We start from the raw sequence: 24,211 nt of genomic DNA on the forward strand, positions 1-24,211 counted from the left end.
AGCGTATTGAAGCATGGTGTCAGAGGGTAATTAACATAACTATGCTCTTGGAATCACAGAAAACACCATGATGGATTTGTTGCTATGCCAGCTTGCACTCTTCCCTATCAACAGATTCCCACAAGGAGATGGTACCGCTTTACTCTGCTCTGGTTAGACCTCATTTAGAATACTGCCTTCAGTTTTGGGCACCACAACTGAAGAAGGCTGTAGACAAACTGGAGCACATCCAGAGGAGGGCAATGAAGATGGTGAGGGGTTTGGAGACCAAGACGTATGGGCAAACGTTGAGAGAGCTTGGTCTATTTAGCCTGGAGAGAAGACAACTAAGAGGTGATATGATAGCCATCTTCAAGTAGCTGAAGGGCTGTCACATAGAGGTTGGAGCAGAGTTGCTTTCTGTTGCCCCAGAGGGTAGAACCAGAATCAATGGGATGAAATTAATTCAAAAGAATTTTTTGGAACAGACTTCTTCAGGAGGTGGTGGGTTCTCCTTCCATGGAAGTTTTTAAGCAGAGGAAAGATAGCTACCTCACAGAAATGCTGATTCTGTGAATTTAGGCAAATTGTAAGTGGCTGGGCAGAAGGGACTGTGTCCATGCTTGGCTCTTGTGGCCCTTTCTTGCATGCCCAGTAAAATGCTGAACAGCACTTTGGAGTCTGCAGGTGAATTTCCTCTGGGCCTGACTGGCCATGGATTCTGGGTTTTTTTGGATCATCTGAGCATGGAATTGGGGTAACTGCGGTGAGCAGGTAGTTGTGAGTTTCCTGCATTCTGCAGGGGGCTGGACTAGATGACCCTGGGGACCCTTCCAACTCTATGATTCTATGGTGGACTCCTCTAAGGATGATGAGGCTGTATTGGTTCAGCAGAAGAATCCCTGGTAGGGAATACAGGCCAGGCCATGAAACACTTTATTCAGGAGCTGAATATTCGCACAGAGATAAGAGGGATTTTGGCAGGAAAGCCTGCTACCCTGAAGAGGAATTTACTGATCACTCTTCAGCCACAACAACTGCTCAAGAATTGTCCTTGATGTTGCTAGCAGGTTCTGTAGACATAGAGATGGAGACCTACAAAATTTCCAGGCACCCCAGATGTACATACAATCCCCCCAGTGCTGTTTGATTAAGGAGAACGGGGACAGAGGCATTCATAGGATAGCTTTTTGCATTCTGCCCCCTTTTCCATTTTCTTTGGTCTTTTTGCTCTTCTTTTTCAGCTGGCTATGGCACAATGGCATTTCATTTAAAGAAGCCAAAGATGTGAATGTAAACTCTCTGCGGACAGGCATGAACTCTGCTGGCTCTGTTTGGGCAAGGCCCTTGCTCCCACTGTTCTTCACTTCACTGTTAATGAGTTGTACACTTCATTTATGCACTGTCCTTTGGGATAAAGGTGAGCTGGCATGTAATAGTGATTATAGTGCTGGACTGGGATCTGAAATACTCAGGTTTGAATTCTCACTCTGCCCTGGAAGCTCACTTCTTGGACTTTCTCTCAGTCTAACCCACCTCACTGAACCAAGGAGGAGAGAACAATGTTGTAAGATGCTTTCGGTCCCAACTGGGGATCAAAGTGCAGTATAAATGTCTAAATTAAATAAAGTTGTTAGAAGCAATGTCCCAATCAATCCCATCCATACTGGGATTTTGTTCTTAGTAACAATGACCACCTTAGCTTTCAGTAAACTGGATTACTGAAAAGCTACATCTAATTATCTAAAATTATCACCTGGTCAAAGCCATGGTCACAAATCTTTTTTGTGAAGACAAAAACATTTTTTTTACTTGGTTGGAGGTTCTAGCAGGACAGTTCACCTATTGTATGCCCTTGACTGAAGAACAGTACACTCCTTCTATCTGCGATGGTCATCTCCTTACACTGAGCAAGCAGCTTTGGGAGGGGCACACATGAAGCAGTGAAGGAGGTAAGGGACACTCGCTTAGCCAGCCAGATCAGCTGAATCAACCTTGGCAATCCATGAGGTGACAGATGTTGCAGTCAGATCACCCTCAGATCTTTATTTTTTTTGTGAGTGTGTAAGTTTATTTTTAGTTCCTCCACTTTGTAATGTACACTGAGAGAGCCTGAAGGGCTCTTCCAAGACCTACTTCAGAGGATAAAATTACCGTGTCATTGAAATGGACCCTGAGGGTCTATGGATGGACTTTGGTGTGTCCGTGAACTGGACACACACAAAATATTTTTCCCATTTTGTTTCTTTTTAGTTTGAAAACTGTTCTTGTGAGGGGGGTATTGTTTCATGCCAAACAAGTGTAGGATGCTACTAAACACAGGTACATAATGTACATTCATCATTTTCATCATGTTATGACATCTAGAATAGCTTCCCACTGGTAGAAATTAAAATAAATGTACCCATTATGATTATGGGTATACCTCTTTGTTTACATTGGGTTATGGTGATTTTTAAATTAAAAATTAGTCTTTTTAAACAGTCATGGTAATTTACTTCTTCCAGAAGTAGTTATAATATTAATACTTGTGGATGTTTGATAGGTAGGCAAAGTAATAGCATGTATCTACAGTGTAATATAAAGAAATTAAAGTTGGTTTGTGACAAGTACCTGATCTGGCTGGCTGGCTGGCTGATTTGATGAAAACCATACTTCAGTTATGTTTCATGCACAAGACTGGTTTAGATTTATTACTTTCATTTTTGTACATTGGTAACTGCTTTGTGTATTTATGTGCATTTTTCTGGAGAGGTAGTCTATAGCTTTTATTAGATTATCATAGGTCTCAGTGACCCAAAATGGTTAAGAATCTGTGACCTAGAGGCTTTTCACCATAATAGTGTAGAGGGAGGTCATACAATTATTTCAAATTCTACAGAGATTTTATGATTGCAGGAATTAGCTTCATCTCTGCAGTACCAAAGTGTGGCAATGCAGAGCACACCATAATGCCCTGTAGTCTTTGGAGAGACAATATAAACAAGTACTGTAGGCTCAAGATTCCCTAAAGCCCCACTTCAGATATGCAGATGATACCACTCTAATGGCAGAAAGTGAAGAGGAACTAAAGAGACTCTTGATGCGGGTGAAGGAGGACAGTGCAAAGGTTGGCTTGAAACTCAACATCAAGATCATGGCATCCGGCCCTCTCAATTCCTGGCAAATAGATGGGGAAGAAATGGAGGTAGTGACAGATTTTATTTTCCTGGGCTCCAAGATCACTGCAGATGGGGACTGCAGCAAATAAATTAAAAGACGCTTGCTCCTGGGGAGGAAAGCTATGGCAAATCTAGACAGCATCCTAAAAAGCAGAGATATCACCCTGCCAACTAAAGTGCATCTAGTCAAGCTATGGTCTTCCCAGTTGCAATGTATGGCTGTGAAAGTTGGACCATAAGGAAGGCCGAGCGTCAAAGAATTGAGGCTTTTAAACTCTGGTGCTGGAGAAGACTCTTGCAAGTCCCTAGGACTGCAAAGCTAACAAACTGGTCAGTCCTAGAGGAGATCAGACCTGACTGCTCCTTAGAAGGCCAGATCCTGAAGATGAAACTCAAATACTTTGGCCACCTGATGAGAAGGAAGGACTCCCTGGAGAAGAGCCTAATGCTGGGGGAGATTGAGGGCAAAAGAAGAAGGGAACAACAGAGAATGAGGTGGCTGGATGGAGTCATTGAAACAGTCAGTGAGAACTTTAATGGACTCCAGGGAATAGTAGAGGACAGGAAGGCCTGGAGGATCATTGTCCATGGGGTTGCAAGGGGTCGGACATGACTTCGCACCTAAGAACAACAACTGTAAAAATACATAATGGATGCATAGGTACGACCTTATACTAGAAACCTACTGACTGACAAATATACCTTCATACTTTCCTAATCATAACAAACAATTATATACAACTAGGCTCTATACTACAGCTACATCTGCTCCAGTTCTACAGACAAAGATTTTCACCTAAGGGATCTACAAAAAACCTCCTTAAAAATAAAGTACCTGCATGACGAAGTCAAGAAACAGATTAAGCCAGAATGACACACAGAAAAAAACCTGATGCAAGACAGGCCCAAAAGAGACAATAACAGAACACCACTAGTGGTCACCTACAGCAGTGGTCCCCAACCTTTATTAGGCTGGGGACCGGCAGGGCATCGGGCCGCGCCCGCGGGGACCGCGCCCACGTGGGCCACGCCCACACTTCTGGCTGCGCCCGCGGGCCGCGCCCGCGCATCGAGCCGCGCCCGCGAGCCGCGCCCGCGGATCGGGCCGCGCCCGGAAGCCACGCCCGTGGATCGGGCCGCGCCCGCCAGCCACGCCTGCGGATCGGGCCGCGCGGGCGCGGCTTGCACGGGCGCAGCCCGGCCCTGATTCCCTCTTCCCGCCCTCCCGCAGTAAGTAGCTTCCCGGGCCGCAAGCTTGCGGCCTGGGAAGTTTTTTACTGCGGGGGGGCGGGGAGAGGGAGCTGCGGCCCGGCGCCATGGCCTTCACGGCCCGGCGCCGGGCCGCAGCCCGCAGGTTGGGGACCACTGACCTACAGCTCTCAACTCAAAACAGTTCAATGCATCATTGATGGCTTACAACCTCTAAAACTTGGGGACCACTGACAGCACCCAAAGTGTCTTGAAAAGTGTCTCTGGAAGGTTGGAAAGTAAGTTTTTTAAACACCAGATTCCCCTTACTGAGAGCTAAGCCAAGCTTATGAGACTCTCAACATCTTATCTTGTTTCCTAATTATCTTATACTAATGAATAAAGAACTAGGACAACTGACAACTGATATTTTTTAAATCTGCATCTATGCATAGAAGTCATATAAAGCTATTATTTCTAGGTCTATATTATCCACGCACAAAAATTCTTAAAGCACCGAAGAAAATTTATATCATAATAATTATTAAATATTATCTATAGCATTCTACGCATGACAAGTTAAAGTGAGCCATTGCTAACTTGGCTGTGACTCTCTTTTGGGCTGCCATTAAGCCTCCTGAATGTACAAGGGCTTCAATAGTCATAGACACAGCAGCAGGGTAACATGGGTAACTTTACAGCAGAAGTTGTAATGGTATTAGCATTCCACATACTCCCCAGTTTATTTATTAAGAGGTAAACTTTTATTAAGAGGTAGACAGACATATTCTCTTAAAACTTCATGAGATGCACCACAATGTAAAGATTTAATCAGTCCTCATGCATGTACCTTAACTTGGATAATTCATGGCTCACTCTAACCCTCTTCAAATGTTACTACGAATAATGGGGGCCTACCAACAGTAACACATACTACCAATGACGTTCCCAATATGTGCGGATACCATTTCATCAGAATATGGTATGTATTTTCAGCTTCAATCTAATGAAATTCGTACTGAAGATGAAAATCAAGATAAAATGCCAGCTGTACATATCAGGAGCACTGCAGGTAGGAAGCACTCCCAATATGTTCAGTTCGATCTCCCCAAAATAATGTCTGAAATAGTACCAGAGATTGCTGTTGGGATGACTATGTCAACCAGATAATCTACTGCTAAAGCAGCCCAGGATTATCAGTTTCCTAGGAAATTTTTTGGATAGGGCAGTAAAGAGATGGAAGTACAAAAGCAAATTAAATACACTTTCTTAGAAATAGTGGTACAATTACAGTGCACTAGTATTCTGCCAGCATAGTTTTTATAAAATGATGTCAAAACTGATAAATGTGATTTTTTTTTCTCCAGATCAAATGAATACTCTATCACAGAAAAGTGCTTGAGCTTTCTGGCCCAGACTGTTATCCTGGATCTCCTCCAGCCTTACTTGATGTTTCCCTACAACCATGCAAGTTTGTCATTTGCTAATACAAGCTACTGTTTAAATATTTTAAGTAATATTTATAACATCCTCAAAAAGGTAAAGCAACAAAACAATCATGTTTGTGATTATCATGTTTGTGATTATCTAGTAATATGTACATATTTGTTACACATATTATCCAGAGAGTTTACCTTGTTATGTGACAGAAAACACATATTGTAATCTTTTACCTTAAATAATCATGCAAATATACAATAGTGCGTAATACTTTTTTTTCTTATCCTACAATTTGTGGTAAGAAGGGTGATTATTTAGAAGACAATACCTGATATTATTTTGCCATTTTGTGTTAAACATAAACTTTATATCATAAAATGGTTATTTATATCACTTGGCTACAACATTCTAGCAGATAGCATAGTCCTTGTGACATTATAGGAATACTGCACCCCTCTGCAGATTCTTTCACCTGACTAAAGATCTAATTAATGTCTCCACAATCCATTTACAACTGGAAAATCCTTAAATAGATCTGTTTTTATGTATCAAGATACAAAATTGTAAGAAAGAAAACAACATCAGTATGTGTTTTAACCATAAAGGCTAAACGTGCCCATATGTTTATGCCTTTCATTAACCTATACAAGCTCTAAAGCATGGCAGACATAAATCTCTCTGAATTCAATGCTAATTGCTTCCTAGTACTTAGGTTTGCATCTATAATGTCATCAATACTTTTTCTAACCTTATCAAAATTCTTTAACAATAGGTAAATGAGAAAACAGTGCTAAAGCTATATTCACAAAATATCTATAAGCATCGACAAACATTAAAAACTGAATTGAGCTACCTGAAAACCATGTTTCTCCACTGATCCCATGGATCATGACTGTAGACATTTCTTCATTTTTAAAAACAAGGTCTCGGTAGTGATCCATTTTTATGTTATGAAACTCAACTGTTAAATTGTCATAGATATTTAAATAATACTGTGTTGTAATCTTATTGCATCCAAGATCCACTAATTACGAAGCTGCTTCTCCTAGACTCAAAATTATTTCTGTAGCATCACCATTTTCAGTTGTTTGGAAAACTGTCACAAATGTCCATTCATCTGAGAAGAATATACCAGTTTAGTACTAAAGCTGGAATGTTAATCCTGGTATGAAGAAAAGTTTCCATGTAATTCCTGAATTCTTCAGTGAACCTTTTATTTGTAGATGCTCAGAGCAACCAGTTGGTGCAATGAAAGTCTGGTTATTTTTTCTACTTCACTCTATTACTAGCAATGTCTTCATTATTTATATATATCGGCACTGGTTTCCAGCAGCTGAAGCCAACTCTGATTAAATATTCATTGTACCCTGCTGTGCCATAATGTCCAACTGTACTCAAAAGCATCCTAGGTGTGCTGTTACACACCTGTGGCCGAAACAACGGATTTGCTGAGCTAACTTTGATAAAGGCTTATGCCTGGCACTTAACAGCACTTGATATGGTTTCTAAATGCCTCAGCAGGTGGCAAAAATAGCTTAACACTCAAACACAATTTAGCATTCTGGCTGTGCAACTGAGCAGCTTTTAAATTATACCTTTATAATTAATATGAGCAAGGGGGCTTACTACAACTGTAGAGCACATGTGTTCAATGTTCAAGGCCCAATATTTAATTTTTAGGTATCTCCACATAAGGAGGCTGTGAGAAACTACTCCTGTGGCAGATAGTTTGCAATCTTGGACTAGATGGATCATGAGTCTGACTTGGTATAACACAGCTACTTACATATTTATACTATAAGGGTAAAGGTAAAGGTATCCCCTGTGCAAGCACCGAGTCATGTCTGACCCTTAGGGTGATGCCCTCCAGTGTTTTCATGGCAGACTCAATACAGGGTGGCCTTGCCAGTGCCTTTACTGCTGCTTAAATAAAGAATGTCTATAAAAAGAGCTTGGTGTAATATAAAGCAGTGGTGCCCAACACTTTTATCACCGGGGACCGGTCAAGGTTTGACAATTTTACTGAGGCCCGGGGGGAGGTAGTCTTTTGCCAAGGGACATCGCCGCCACCACCTCATCCCCTGCTCCACTTGCTTTCCTGCCAGCGCCCCTGACTTCCCGCCGCCTGCTGGGGGACGCTGCCAGCAGCAGCTGTGCAGTGCCACACTGAGGGGAACCCTCAGCCATGGCAGCCACTGGAGAACACCAAAGGTGAGCCAGCGGCAGAGTGGCAGGGCAGCCCCCGAGGCAACAGCCAGGGAGGAGGACAAGGAGGAGCCGCGGCCCAGTACCGACTGATCCACGGACCGGTCCCGGTCCACAGCCCAGGGGTTGGGGACCACTGATATAAAGGATGGCAACAGTTGCATTTTTAGACTGATAAATAATAAAAATCATTATAGCTTAATTTCATAAGTTCATCTCTAAATCTGAGTCAGTGAGCAAACAGCTCTATTCAGTATTATTCAGTAGAATTTCAACACCAGCACATAACCAACCTAAACCTCATCTACATGTGTAATTCCTTCCACCCTCAGGATACATTCAGCAATTTTCTTCACTAATTAAAAGATCTGAGGCGTGAGTGAACTTGACAAGCATCTTTAACATGCAGCTCCCCTTCCATACTACCATGCCCCAACAGGTAAGCATCTGGATGAAGAATGTAAGCATGTGTAATATTTTCTCACTGTGATCTGAGTAATTTGGAATGATAACAATAGAGCATCACTCAAATTAGAGACACTCTTGTACCTTCTACTAATTTTCAGTGTTCACAGATTACTATTCAATTTGTAATAGATACGCAGATCTTAACTAGATCTTCTATCTCAAAATGGAGAACCATTTATGTAAGAGGAATAGTCTGGTATTTTTGTCACTTCTCTGCTGTTTTCGAGTAAGTTCAGAGCACCACTTCCGCACACAAGCTAAATATACACATAAGGAAGAACAAACTTATTATTACTATATTGTATACCACTTTGTCCATATAAGGAGTAATGTATATCAGTGGTCCCCAACCTTTATTAGGCTGGGGACCGGCAGGGCATCGGGTCGCGCCCACAGGGACCGCGCCCGCGCGGGCCACGCCCATGCTTCGAGCCGCGCCCGCGAGCCGCGCCCGCGGATCGGGCCGCGCCCGGCCGCGCCCGCGGGCCGCACCCGCGAGCCGCGCCCGGCCGCGCCCGCGGGCCGCACCCACGAGCCGCGCCCGGCCGCGCCCGCGGGCCGCACCCACGGATCGGGCCGCGCCCGCGGGCCGCGCCCGCGGATCGGGCCGAGCGGGCGCGGCCTGCACGGGCGCGGCCCGGCCCTGATTCCATCTCCCCGCCCTCCCGCAGTAAGTAGCATCCCGGGCCGCAAGCTTGCGGCCTGGGAAGTTTTTTACTGCGGGGGGGGGGCGGGGAGAGGGAGCCGCGGCCCGGCGCCGGGCCGCGGCCCGCAGGTTGGGGACCACTGATGTATATGGCACACAGGAGTTATATGGATGGTTCTTTTGGTTGATGGAATTTGCAAACGTGGCCCTCCGCAATCCACAGAGTGAGTACAACTAGTTTATCTAGTTGTGTGTACTTCAAGTATATCTTTGCCCATGTGTTGGGGAGGGGGGAGGCTAAAATTTCCTCCAAAGTTGTGCCATGATAGTAGATTCCAGAAGTAAACACTGTATAGAACTGAGACTTCTTTGAGCAGATGTAGCCCTTGGACCTTGTGTGATCGGTCAAGATGTTTATATTTGTTTTAGAAGTCCACTCTCTTCACAAATGGGTATAAATATGTGGTGCATCATTTCAAAAGCCTGTTTAAAGTCACATTATTATGGACTTCATCCATTTCATATTATGGATACTGGCTTACCTATATCAAGATGATACTTTACCACACCTTGTAGCCTGATTCCTGTCCATTCCAATATAATAAACACTACATAAACACTACATAAAAGATATACAGTATAATCCGGTATGTTCAGGACTTACAAAATCAGGACAGGATCCAAAGGAATGTGTTTCTGTGCATGTAACATAAATTTCCACCCACCCATCCACCCACCGTTGTGTTCTACCAAACACTCCTAAATTGGGAAGACTATTAAGAATAGTAAGCAACACACCAGGTTACAGTAGGAACTGGAAATCAGGAAAGTCCTCATAAACATTTTAGAAAGCTGGCAGTCCTCAAATCCTTCTAAAAAAGTTCCACTGACTTCTAAATGAACAGTCCAGTGTTCTGTTTGACTAGCTACTTCAGGCACAATGCACTAGAGACATTTATTGAATTGCTGATCTTCTGTGGATAAATTTTTCATTTCAAATATTACTTGCACATCAGATGGTGGACTTAAGGCAAAAGGGTTTGTTATAGCCATATTCTGTCCTGATAAATGTCACTGAAATGCTGTAGTGTCACATTTTTAGAATATTACACATATTGCAATCCTTTTGTGTATTTTTGTATTTTCATCAGTTTATAACTAAAGGGGGGAAAACTTTAAGATGCTATTTAATTACATATTTGATATATCAATGCACTCATCCTTTCTCCTATTCAAATACCTAAAATGAAATCGACATTTAAATATTCTTTGGATTTCATACATAATATTCTTACAATAATAGTCAATATGATATGTGCAGCAGGGAATAATGATATAATCTGTAAACTTCATCAGTAAAATGTATAACAATACATTATCTAAAAGAGATTCCAGAACTATTTTGTATAATGTAATAAAAATTCTAAAATGAGCTATTTGGGGACAGTGACAATATGTTTAGTAACTGTTCAGATCCAAAAATCAGACCAGGCCATATGTAGTAGTAGTAGTAGTAGTAGTAGTAATAGTAGTAGTAGTAGTAGTAGTAGTGCTATTGTAACAGCCAAAGTATATCAGATTCCTCCTATAAATATGATCACCCATTGCATACTTAAACCCCCGCTTATGAGAAAAACACATAATGCTCAGTTAATGATTCACTGTACAAATTCACCCACTACAACTGTGCACATACCACATGCAAACTTCAAAATAAAACTACACTGAATGCCATGTTTTCATGCATCATATAGGTTTCCAATAGCTGTATCTTTTTCAAATTAATTTATTTTTGAAAGAACAATGTCCATTTTGCTGTCATTTTAGAAAGACATACTACTATTAATTCCAGTCAGAGCTGATTACACAGTGCCACGGGTACATTGTGTTCACTGCAGAAAAGTGTGAAGGGTTGTTTCAGATCTCCAAACAGTATTGACTGTAGCTGGTCAATACTATTCTGCCATATGACCCCAATAATCTGATGATGTAAATCTCCCCTTCACATTTATTTACTGCAAACACCTATACCACATACTCACTGTAAATCAGCCCTATAAAGTGAGGACAAAACCTAATCAAACAGTACCATAAAAGACCAACAAAAAGAATAATCTCAGGAAAAAAAAGGATTCTAACCACTTTATCCTCCTGGAGAGCATATCCATGAAAGCAAGTAAAAAAGAACAGGAAAAGACAAAGAGAAAAAAGTTACTTCTATTCTGAAAGGAAACAATAATAGCTATTAGTAAACAGACTGCAAAGAAGTAATAATTGTAAAAACTATTTAAGAATATATTGTCAAACACCACTTTATGACTTCACAGAAATGAACAGTGCAGCTCCAATAATGCCTAATACTTTAATCAGCTAACCAATCAAAAACATCAGTACAGCTAACAACCTGATATACAGAATATGCAGAAGAAAATGGCACAACTGTTCAGGAACAATTCTCAAGACTGAAAGTGCAGTGAAATTGAAAACACATTTAAGGCATTAAATAATAGTAGCTCAATTTGTTATACATGAAAGTCTTCAAACTAACAAATTATATTTAAAATTTCATATATTTCAGCACCTAAGGACAAAACTTTACATTATGTTCAAATTAAGGAAGGGCATGAACCAGAAAAATGTGATTCCTGTCAGTTTGTGGTTCATAACATGTTTTTTTTTCCCCACCTGGTTTTAAAGCAACCTGGGGTACATTTTTATTTGGGGAAATGGCACAGAGGAAACCGTTTTTTTAAAAACCTTTTCCCAGCGCCACATTTATGCTCCAGTTTGGGTACTTAAACAGCTGATTTTCAGAGCCACTCAAATCACTCAGCAAAGTTGAGTATTTTATTTACACCAAATTTTACTGCTTTTATATTTTGTCCCACTTATCCACAAAGATAACTCAAGACTATTTTTATGAAAAGTGTAGTCTCAGAGATGCTTTTAAGTCAGCTCTGAACTCACATTTTATGGGCATGTACAATTCTAAGCCATATAGCAATGAAGAGATGGGAGGTATTTTAAAAAATAACTTGAAAATTATTATAGCTATTTTATCTGCTTATATAATGCTTTTACTAGTAATTAGCAGCCGGAATACCCCAACCTAGCCTGAGCATTCCTTAAATAATGCTAATAGCCAAATCTCTCCAGGATACCTGTCATAAAAGCATAAGAATGCCTTTAATGAATCTAGTATATTTTCCAAATTGAGGTCCACAATACATCAGTCAACTTGATACAAAATATGGTGTCACTGCACATTTCACAAGCTGGTGGTTTAGCCACTTTAGATCATTTCAAATCATTTAGGATTGGGAGAGTAGTTTTAGATATAATTGTACTTAAAGTAGGGTATAAAAAGTACAGTAGAAGGAAGAGCGTGGAGAAAAATAAAGAAAGAAAAGGACGTAAAGCATTTATCCTACATATGACCAAGGAATGCTTCTAACACTATAAACCAACTTTCTCAACTTTTTACAGTCGAGAAACCCCTGAAACATTATTCAGGCTTTGAGAAATCTCAGAAGTGGCACAATAGTGCAAAATATGGGTGGGAAACATAGCTGGGTACAAACCCACCTGGGGCCCTCCCCTTCGAGGACCCTCATTGGCCGTTGGAGCTGGTCAACATGACCATATGTGGTCAAATCACCTGATAAATGTTTAACAAATTTTTAAAATATATAGAAAATGAATTAAGTCCTATCCATTCAGGAAACCCTTCCAGGGCCATCAAGACACCCTGGTTGAGAAAGCCTGCTATAAACAATGGAAGTTACATATGTATATGTCACAATTCATTGACAGCAAAGGAAATGACAATAATTAGGTATAGAATTCAGATTTCAGAGAATCCTAGCTTTCTTTCTTGCTTAAAAGAAGATTCTAGCCTTTAAGGCAAGAAGTATATGCTTTAATGTTTGTGAACAATGTCTAGCAATAATTATTCAAGATGAATTAATAATTTTTCTAATAGTTGGGAAGAAGGATTCAGTGCTCTACAAAGTTTCTCATCTCTCCCTAGAATATAATATGCACAAAACCAATAATAAAATTGAGGAATTAAGTAAAATAAGATATGTAAATCTGCTTAGCGAATTTATACATAGGGCAGAATTCAGCTTTTTTTAAAGTGTGTACTGAGGACACATAGCCCTAATAGAGCTTCAAATAGATGTTGCCTCCTTACATATACCTGTATTTTTATTATTACTATTTATTATATTTATTAACCAACGCTCTCATAAAACATCTCATGGCAGGTTACCGAATAAAAACATCAAATAAAAACATTAATATAGAAAAGATAACTCATGGATATCTTATCAGCATCTACTAGCACAACCAGAGTAATTGGTGGGCCACTGTATGAGACAGCACGCTAGACTACATGAACTACTGATCTGATCCAGCATAGCTCTTCTAATATTCTTATGTATAGTGGTATTTTTCTTTCAAATGGAATTTTAATCTTTGGGATCAAGTGGAATCAACCTGTATTCACAAATTATCATATAATTCACAATTATTTCAGCTTTAAACTACCTAAAAAGATATGAATTATCACACTATCACTGACTGTGCCCATAAGTGCCATGATTTCTAAAGTCTGGCTTTTATAAAAGTCCAAAACTGTCAAGTCAAATTTCAGCAAGTGTTTGCCATTACTTTGTTTGAAAGAATTACATAGTCATCAGGGCCACATGCTCTGACTCTTGGAACATTATGACATCACAAATTATTCTTGCCTGTTAGAATATATTTCTGAAACAAATATCAATCTATGACAAACTTAAGCCTCAAACAAACTGAATCTCTGACCAGATGCATTTCAATACTATGTCTGATTCATCCCTCAAAAACATTTGATAGTTAACATGGATGAAGGGAGCACTGCCTTTAAAAATGATTTTAAAACCCTTTAATCACATAGACCGTTTATGCACTGGAGGTTTCATGCCGGGCTGCAGGCTGGAGTTTTAGTCATGGCAGGTTGCCCCACCTCTTCCTGCACCCACACAGGGGAGCATTTGGCCTAGTGCGCCTCATTTGACCCCGATTTTTGCTCCTGCACAGGAGCTGGGGCAGTGAAGTTCCTAGTGCATAAACGGTCATATTCTGATATCATAACTTGGCATTTGGATTTCCTGTCCTGTGGGATTTACATCTTTTCTTTTTGACTGTAACTCCCACAAAATCAAACAAGAGGAGTCATAAACATGTCGTGAATTTTCTATTCAGACTGTGTGGTAGTTACAACGCATTGGCATTTTGGACAATCCACAACAGACTTTTGTTTCACTATAGAAAGAGTAAGAAAGTATAGATCCATGTCCATACCTGAAACAAGGCAAGCCAGAGAATCAGAGGGAACACGCATATTGAAATCCAAATATGCATGTGAAAATCTTGTATATGAGCTATAGAATTCATAAAAACAATCTCTGTGGGCTTCTTTTTCTATAAAACTGCAGCCTTGAAGTTACCAGGGACCATTTTGCAGGGGCAGGATCAGAGGTCAGGTTTAGTGCCTTCGCAGCATGATGCTGCATGGGCATGGCTATCTAGGAGGGCCCAGCAAGCAGCCAATCACTTCCTACCTTGACAGAAAGGGACAGTCTGGGGGCCAGATTTGGTCACCCAGGCTCACCCCCGTTTAGGACCAGGTGGCTGCTGGGCCTTCCTAGTTTCTACTTCAGCCATTACTCCCTCACTCGGTTATCTAGTTTTGTAGCATTACACTTCTTATTTCTTCCGTGCGACAACTTTTGGTAGTTTTAGCATGATGCCCTATGCCATGCCAATGCTCAGGTAGGTGTAAATCAATAAAGCCATGGCCTGTTTCATCCCAACGTGGATGTAGCATGTGTATTTCTCCATTCTGCCTCCTATCCACCCATACACACAGCAGCCCTTAGGATCGCAATGAACTATTTCTAACACTCCAAATCATGGAAGTAATGGGTCACAGACTGCCCAGGAACAGCAGTGAATAAATCAAACAAACAAAAAATAAATAAATAAAAAGCTTCAAATAATTTTCCGACACTTTAATTTCATATCCTTAAAAGTTATGCATGAAATAGGTGGTTTGCATGACTGAGATTGCACCTTGATCTGCCTAGCCTTAGTCTGATGCTACATCACACAGGCTCTCAAAAAGCAATATACTGCTTCTGAACTGCCAGAACCGCAGTCCTCATATATACAAAATAAACTTGAGAATGAGACATCCAACACAAAACTGTATTATTTAAAAAGAACTTTTAAAATTTTGCTTCCAGTGGACAAAATGCCAGAAAATTGGGGAAAGATCAGCTAAAATCCCTGCTTAGCCATGAAGCTCACCAGATGCCCTTGAGCCAGTGACTCTCTCACCCTCACATTTCTCAGCTGATTGTGATGATAAAAGTATTGCAATAGAACCTATGGCTGCCACAGAGCTGCTTGGAGAAAGGATGGGATAAAAAAAATACTTTACAAGAGAATCTGTAAGTTTCATTTAACACGAATCCACAGTGATTCTCAGAATTTATATTGCCTCACTGAAATATCAATTTCTTCACTAAAGAAAAGAAAAAAAGTGCAAGCAAAATTAGGGAGTTAACAATGAGAAAGAGGGGGGGAATGAAAGATAAAGTCACAGAGTCCTCGGAGCAAAAGAAGAAGAGTGGGGGGATCAGTTGTAATAGGGAGGGGGTGCTGACAATGAGAAAAGAATGACTCAAAATCAGAAAAGGGAAAAATAAACATTAAACAGAAAATGAATTAATCTGAGGAAGACAGAAAAAGCAAGAGGTTAAATGTAAGAGTGCTGTGAATAGCAAGGAGGGAAGGAGAATAAATCAGACCAAAAGAGGACAGCAGTTAAGAACAAAGGCAATAAAACAACAGCGGAGCAGAAATGAGACTGGAAGACAAACTGAAGTCCTACTGGGCAGCCTCCAATACTACCGAAAAGCACCTAGGGGACTAAGCAATAGTAGTCCACAGTTTCCTTGGTTGGCAATGGGCTGTTGAACAGCTCTCCTGTCTGCCCATTAGTATCTAGCTTTTCCCTGCCTTCCTTGAGCTAGAATGGAGGAAAGTGCCATGGATGCTGACTTGTTTGCTAAAAAAAAAATTAAAGGAGCAGCACATGATCAGAGCACTCAGTTCAGCAGGCTATGAAAAGCCTTGAATTGACATGCATAAGAATACGTCAGAAGCCGCAACTAGTAGAGCTAGGGAGCACTACTAAATACATGTAGCAATATAATAGCAGGGATGAAAAGGAGCTAAATGTTGATAATATGAGATTCCATTCACGAATGCAAAGTAATGCCATATTATCATCAGTGGTGATTATCTACAGTGTCCCAACAGACTACCAACTTCACTATGAGCAGATACTAGGGATGCTCTGAATTAGCTCTTGGGCAGTTTGGGAAAATTTATTCTTAGCCGAAGTGAGTGCTTATTTGTAACCCTGTTTGAAATATTTGTGTGTGTGTGCAGATGTTAACAGAATTAGTCAGGAAACTGAGTTTGCCAAAGGTTTTTCCAAACAGGCTTGTAATTAGCACTGGCTGATCATTTTCTTCCACTGAATTAGACTTGCAGTCAATGAATTCCCCAATGCACTCATCTATTTTTTCGAAACAAGCAGCTTGCCAGACCCACTACACCAGTCATGTCATAACATATGTTGTGAGCAAGTTGATAAAATATTTGTGGGATGATACAGGATTCTTCCCCCCCCCCTTTTTTTTTTGCAGCTGCAAATTTGTCTTGACTTTAAGAGAATTTTAAGAAGTTTGAACCAGCATTACAATAATCTATTAGCAAGTATTTTTCTAAGTACTAAGATCTTAACTTAATGAAACACAAGACGTAATTGTAAAATGCTTCCTCACCTTGCTTGAGCGTAAAGACACTCTTCCGCCACAACGTGCACAGAATTTAGTTTGGCAATATGAACAATTATGGCCACAGCCGTCGGCAAATTTTGTTTTGTGGCAAATGCCACAGGTTGGTGCATCACTCTTCTGCTCGAGCTGCTGCTGTGATTCTTCACCCATCTTTTTCACCTGTTCTTTGTACATTTCAAACTGTTGGTGTAATTTCCTGTAGATGAAAATAACAAAAGAGTTATAATATTTGAGTAAGAATAAGAGAAACGTCTGTCAGATTATCGTTTTATACTGATTTGTTTTGTTTTGTTTTAACCAGCCAAATAACTAGTCTTAAAGCACATATCCTATACATCTGTATACAGGGAATAGATGGAAGATATTTGAATTATAACAGATCAATTGAATTGAATAAGGAATCGCATGACTAACCATACCAATGAAACTGTTTAAGATTAAGAGATTAAGATTCAACATCGTAGCTTTTTGCCTCCTGATGAGGCTGCAAGGGAAAACAAGCCAAACTTCTCCCCCCACTCCTTGGTTTGTCAATCACTGGAAGCCACCAATCACAGCACAGCAGTTCTCTCGTGGACTGAAATTTTCTTCCCCCCTGAACCCCCAGATTATTTTTAAATAAAAAAGGCACTTCTGCATTGCTATGTGGTAATGCCACAATACAAATGCATTTTAATAAAAATCAACACTGCCGCGTTGCTATGGAGAAACACCAGAATGATATAGCATTCCCCCCCTCTTTTTGGGATTCGTGTTCTTATGGACTTTTAAACGTCTGGGTGGATTTCTGGAATTCTGAACCTGGTTCCTGGAGCCTAAAAAGTCATTTTGTGTAAATGGTTGGCTTAAAAACAAAGTGCTCAGACCTCTTTATGATTGGGAGAAGGATGCTTGATCATCTGCCCCCGCCCCTTTCCCACAATTTCCCACCTCCAGAAAACAGAGACAGGGCTGTGTTTTGCCTGCCTGATCCCAAAAAGACTGTCGATACTTTGCAGAAGATTTTATTTTACTTTTGACAATGTAGCTTCGCGGTCATGCTGCTACATGGACCATGCCATTTAAAAAAAAACTCAGAGCAGAAAATGGAGAGGGAAGGGTGAGTGCGAGAGTGAGACAATGCTGCAGAGGCTATAGCACCTTTTCCCCTCTATATGGGCTTGCTCCTGGTTGCTCACTGGTTGCTTACTGGTGGGATGTGAGATAAAAAGTGGCAAATCCACTTTTTGCGATTTCACTCATCCCAAGGCAGATCTGGGCAAAATGCAAGCCAGCCCCTGGACAGCCTCAGGATGCAGGGGATGTCATGTGGAGGAGTCTCTAAAATCCAACAACCAGAGGCTGTCCAAGAGCAGATTCCTCATGCAGAAACCGTCTAGTTTTCCTACTGTGGACCAACATAACTAGCTTCTAAAACTGATTTCAAGAATCTAGTTGGTATAGGGATGTATATCCAAGGTGACCTGGACAGTTGAGATAGTGACTCCTAGAGGCCTTCTCCGTTCTAGAAGAGCTTCCCTTCTAGAAGAGTAAATCTGTTGGTTTACACGGGGCAAATGGCTTGTCCATAAATGGAAGAACAGTATAGAAAATAAACCAGTATAGAAAATATTAAAACAAAAGTCAGAATAATTCTCCCCTGGTTCTAGGACTCCATCCTTGATGGGTGGTTCTCACCGCTGGTGCTAGGGAGGCAGGCCTTAAATTTACTTCCTCTTCCTGTCTCCCTGGTAGAACCGCCCTCATCTTCAGTTTTTCTCCTGCCTGCAGGGAGTGCGGTTGTGTGAGCATTAGCTCTTCACCTTTTTTTATAGAAGCTAGATTAAGACTGTTAGTTGGAATTTCTATACTAAAATCCTTCTACTTCTTTTCCTCTGTATCTTTCCCTCCCAGTTCATAGTTAATGTTGCCAGGTTAGAGTTTAAAGTTTAAAAGTTAGATTAATAGGAAATTTACTTACTGTTCAGAATGGCAACAAGTGTTTTTCAAGATGATTATTTGTTGGAGTCTCATCTCCCAGGCACGCATGGAGCTGCCGGTGGAGCTACGGGCCCGGCAGATTGCGTTCCATCGGGAACCTTACTGACCGTGGCAGCCCAGCAGCAGCCCGATAAGCCTAGGAAGGCTACTTGCAAACCAGCCAAAAGGCTGCGTGGAGAGAAGTGTGAACGGGCTAGCAGAGGCGTTCTGCCTAAACAAACAAGCTCCGTGGAGAGAAGTGTGAACGGGCTAGCAGAGGCGTTCTGCCTAAACAAACAAGCTCCGGAGGCAATTCTGACTGCGTCATGATTAGCTCTGCAGGGAGCTTTGGCCTTGAGGGCAGCCATGTGCCGAGCTCTGAGTTGCACGTGGGGGAAGGAGTCCCCCTAGTGGCTGAATGCCAAAATGACTGCACGAGCTCTATAATACAAGGTGAATCCCAAACCTCTGTTGGCTCTCTGGGACACCCATAGCCTGGCACTTCTTCTGGAGACAGACCTGCAAATGTGAGTGAAGGGCTGCCTGCTGGCATGTCCTCTGAAATGTTCAATTTTATGAAGTGTATGTTAAGAAACGAAATGAATTCGTTTTATCAGCAGAGGTCTGCTTTAAATGTGCCTTCTTTACCGCCTAGGATGCTGCATCCTCCTGTTCAATATTATTCCCCATCGCATTCTGTTCACTATGAGCAGGTTCCTCAGTCCGTTCCCACCAAGGCGGCTAGAAAGATATGCTATAATTTACCTATGTCCTCAGGATCGTCTGTGAGCGATCCAGAAGGTGAGTTTTTGATGGATGAAGAACAGGGGACACAGGCGATGGAGGAAGATATTCAGGTCCCTGAGTCAACTCAGAGATTTTGTAAAGAGGAGGATTTTCAAGATTTATTACAGAAATGTATTGTGGCTTTAGCCCTTATTACAGAAATGTATTGTGGCTTTAGCCCTTATTCAGCCAGAGGCAGCTGAGGCACCGCCAGAAAAAGATATGAAGCCTAGAGTGAAAGGTAAGGAAGAATTTTTTCCTCCTGTGGAGGTCGTACAAAAGGTGTTTCCTATGCTTGAGTTTTTTGGAGAAAAAAAAAAAAAAAAAAAAAAGATTAAGGCAGAATGGCAAAAACCTATGGCTAACAAGCAATTTCTGGCATTTATATATATATATATATATATATATATATAAAAAAAAAAAAAAATTTACAAACTCTCAGACTATGTGGAAGAGTTTTACAGACATTTCTGGTCGATGCACCAGTCACGGCCTTGCAGTCACAGGGTCTGGTTTCTCAGAATGGTGAGGGTCACCTTAGAGACCAGATGGATAAAAAGGAGATTTTTCTCTCAAAAAGGCACATGAGGCTGTAGCTATGGCCATTAGAGCCTCGTCCACAGCTTCCATAACGACTAGGGCTTCAATAGTCTGGACTGGAAAGCTGGTAAGATTAATTCCTGAAGCAGACAAGAAGTCTACTGAAGGTGTATCACGACTGTTAAAGGCAGTTTGTTATTTAGCAGATACTACTTTGGATGCAGTTATTTTTGCAGCCAGGGGACTTGCGTCCTTGGCAGCTGCTAGGCGTGGTCTTTGGCTGAGGGCCTGGCCTGCAGACAATCATTCCAAATCCATTGTTATTGCCTACCCCTTTCAGGGAGATAAATTGTTCGGGGATGCATTGAATAGAATTTTGATCGAAACCCGAGATAAAAAGCAAATGATGCCAAAGTTTGTTAGACGTGGTAATGATAGAAAGTTTCAAGGCTTTTCTTTCAGATCACAGAACACCCTACCAAGATTTCGGGAGAACAGGAGAGGATCCTGGGGGAATAGTCGATATTCCCTTCGTAGGGGACGTTACTCCCGATATAGCAGACAAGGCTTCAACAGACAGGAGAAGCCGGACAGGGACTCCTCCCAGAATAAAGCATGACTCCCTAGAAGACAGGGAGATTCCGGTAGGGGGTCGTTTATCATTGTTCCCTTACAGATGGTTGAAGCGCAGTCCATCTAATGGGCTGCAGAGATAGTTCAGGTTGGTTACAAAATAGAATTTTTTGCAATTCACCCCAACAGGTGTCTGGTGTCCCCATTAAGCGCAAATCGGCTCAAGAGAGATGCTCTGCTAAAAGCAGTCCAACATCTACTAAACATAAGAGCAATAGAAATAGTTCCTGCAGAGGAACAGAGAAAATTCTGTTTACAGTGCCAAAATCAAACGGGGATTGGCGTCCAATTCCATTTGTGGCATTACGCCAGTCAGGCGTGTTAATACATCATTTTCGGACGACCTCTTGATCCGAGCGTCATCAGCTCAGGAATCAACATCACACACAGAGAGAGTGATTACCACTCTGAAGGAATTCGGATTTCTAGTCAATCTGGAAGCGAGTTCCATGGTTCCTACCCAGTGCTTGGAGCATCTGGGAGTTTTGTTGAACACGGAAAAAAAAAAAAAAAAAAAAAAAAGGAAAATTGGTTTTGCCAAACAAAAAGATCAAAAAGACCAGAGATCTGGTGGGGGCTGTGATACGAGAAAAATCAACTTCACTTATGACACTGGCAAAACTCATGGGAGTTCTGGTAGAAACACGGAAGCATTACAATGGGGGCATTTCCACCTGCGTCCTTTACAGTCCCTTCTAAGGCCATTTCAGGAGAAAATAACAGCCAAGTCAAACATCAGAATCAGGTTGATTCCTGCCGTAAGGAACAGCCTCTTGTGGTGGCTGAAGCCGGTGAATCTTGGTCAGGGACGCTTTTTCGTGAACAAGAATTAGTCCTATTCACAGATGCCAGTCTGTCGGGGTGGGGAGCCACTCTGGAGACTAGGCATGTTCTAGGGAAATGGTCAGCACAAGAGAGGGAGTTTCCAATAAACCTATTGGAAATCAGAGCAATTCGACTGGCCTTGGTACACTTCCAAATCAAATTACAGCAAAAGCATGTCCTGGTAAGAATGGACAATGTTGCAGCCAAGGCTTATTTAAACAAGCAAGGGGGGACGAAATCTCCCTCAATTCACAAGGAAGCGTCACTGATTTTACAATGGGCAGAGAAGACTCTTCTGTCCCTGAGAGCAGAACATATCAAAGGGATCCTGAATGTACAGGCCGACTGGCTCAGTAGACAGGAGATTTCTGAAGCAGAATGGTCCTTGAATTGGGGTGTATTCAAAATGATTGTGGATCACTTTGGCAATCCAGTGGTAGATCTATTTGCCAGTCAGGAGAATGCGCTCTTACCTCGGTTTTTCACCAGGTTTGCTCAACTCAGAGCAGAACAGATAGATGCCCTGACGGCTCAATGGCCGCAGGGTCTGTTATATGCATTTCCTCCAGTCCCAATCATTCCCAAGGTACTCAGAAAGGTCAGACAGCAAGGGGCACAGGTAATCCTGGTGGCTCCTTATTGGCCACGCAGACCATGGTTCGCAACAATCCTGCGTCTAGCGGTGGGGAAACACCTGTCATTACCGGTAATACCAGATCTCTTGACACAGGGGCCAGTTTGGCATTACGAGCCAGGCTGGCTACAGCTGACCGCGCGGAGACTGAACGGTCAGCTCTGCTAAAATGCAGCCTTAGTGAAAAGGTGACTAGCACCATACTGGCGGCCAGAAAACCTTCTACTGTTAGGATATATAATTATTCTTGGAAGGTATTTGTCAGGTGGTGCAGACAAAAAAAAAAAAAAGGACCCTTTAAAGACTGGGTTATGGGTCATCTTGGAATTTTTACAAGGATTGGATAAGGGTTTGAAACCATCCACATTACGTAGACAGGTGGCAGCCTTGGCGACAGTTATTCCAAAGGTTCAAGGGTTTCCCTTAGCCAAGCATCCTCACGTTACTAGGTTTCTGAGGGGAGCCACGGTAGTTTCTCCCCCAGCCGTGCATCGTTTCCCAACTTGGAGCCTGAGTGTGGTACTATCAGCGTTGCTGAGACAACCTTTTGAACCTTTACAGGATATTTCATTGAGACATTTGCGACTCAAGGTTATTTTCTTAGTTGCAGTAACGTTTGCTAGACGAATTTCAGAATTAGGAGCTTTATCCATTAGGAAAGATCTTTGGGTGTTCTACAAAGATAAGGTGGTTTTGTGGACAGATCCTATATTTAGGCCCAAGGTGGAATCTAGATTCCACAGGATGCGGGAAATCAATTTGCCTACATTCTTTCCTGACCCTAAACATCCTAAAGAAGTTTTGTGGCATAGATTAGGTGTACGAAGGGCCCTCAAGGCATTCCTTATACGTACGGAGCCATTTAGGAGATCAGAGTTAATGTTCATAAGCATTTCTCCGCCTAATAAAGGGGAAAGGATGTCTACTGTGGCTATTGGAACGTGTCTCAGGGATTGTATTGCTGAAACATACAGTTCATTGGGTAGGCCTGTGCCCTCTGGCATTACAGCGCATTCAGTTAGGGGGGCTGCAACAAATGCTGCCATGATAAATTCTGCCTCTGTAGAACAGATCTGCAAGGCGGCTACCTGGTCTTCAATTTCCACCTTTATTAGGCACTATAAGCTTAGTATTCAATACAATACAATACGTTTATTGGCATAAAGCAGATTAGGAGGCTATACAAAGATAGTCAAGATGCATCGGACAGTTTAAGTTTAAAAAACTGAGGACAGAAATTTAGCCATATAAGCTTAGTGATTACAGTGCAGCGGAGGCTGCCTTTGGCAGAAGTGTTCCTTTACAAGGCTTAGATGCAGACGACACAATCCCGCCCGGGACAAAGTAAGCTCTTGCATATCCCATCAAGGATGGAGTCCTAGAACCAGGGGAGAATGCCCATTGGCACTTACCGTGAAGGGTACTTCTCCCTGGGTTCTAGGACTCCATCCAGCCCTCCCTGGGCGTCGTCTGAAATTTAGTCCTGTTATAGTCATTATGGGACAGGAAAAGGGGGAATATTGGAATTTAGTTGTTCGGAACTGTTTTTTTCTGCTTCCTCTTCCACTATTTCATGTTCTTATTATAAAAAAAAAAAAAGAAAGAAAGAAAGAAAAGAAAAATTATTACAGAGAGTTATGGTTACGGTAGTTTGGAGTATTGTTTCTCTGAGCTTTGGAAGGATCACAACTGAAGATGAGGGCGGTTCTACCAGGGAGACAGGAAGAGGAAGTAAATTTAAGGCCTGCCTCCCTAGCACCAGCGGTGAGAACCACCCATCAAGGATGGAGTCCTAGAACCCAGGGAGAAGTACCCTTCACGGTAAGTGCCA

The 24,211-nt window shown here is 41.7% G+C and overlaps 1 protein-coding gene across 47 annotated transcripts in view; it reads right to left on the reverse strand.

Annotated features, from left to right (window-relative positions):
* RIMS2 (regulating synaptic membrane exocytosis 2) overlaps positions 1–24,211 on the reverse strand; it is a 360,299-nt gene that overhangs the window by 282,482 nt on the left and 53,606 nt on the right. For 44 of the 47 annotated variants that reach the window (XM_077351690.1, XM_077351711.1, XM_077351692.1 and 41 more), the window contains 2 exons: positions 16,989–17,199; positions 11,227–11,238 (listed from right to left, as the gene is read on the reverse strand). In XM_077351690.1, coding sequence (XP_077207805.1) covers positions 11,227–11,238; positions 16,989–17,199 — 223 coding nt within the window. The remainder of the gene's footprint in view (positions 1–11,226; positions 11,239–16,988; positions 17,200–24,211) is intronic. The other 3 variants (XM_077351691.1, XM_077351736.1, XM_077351735.1) reach the window with 1 other exon arrangement.

Source organism: Paroedura picta, chromosome 9 (genome assembly GCF_049243985.1).
Source record: "Paroedura picta isolate Pp20150507F chromosome 9, Ppicta_v3.0, whole genome shotgun sequence".
NCBI classification, from domain to species: Eukaryota; Metazoa; Chordata; class Lepidosauria; order Squamata; family Gekkonidae; genus Paroedura; species Paroedura picta.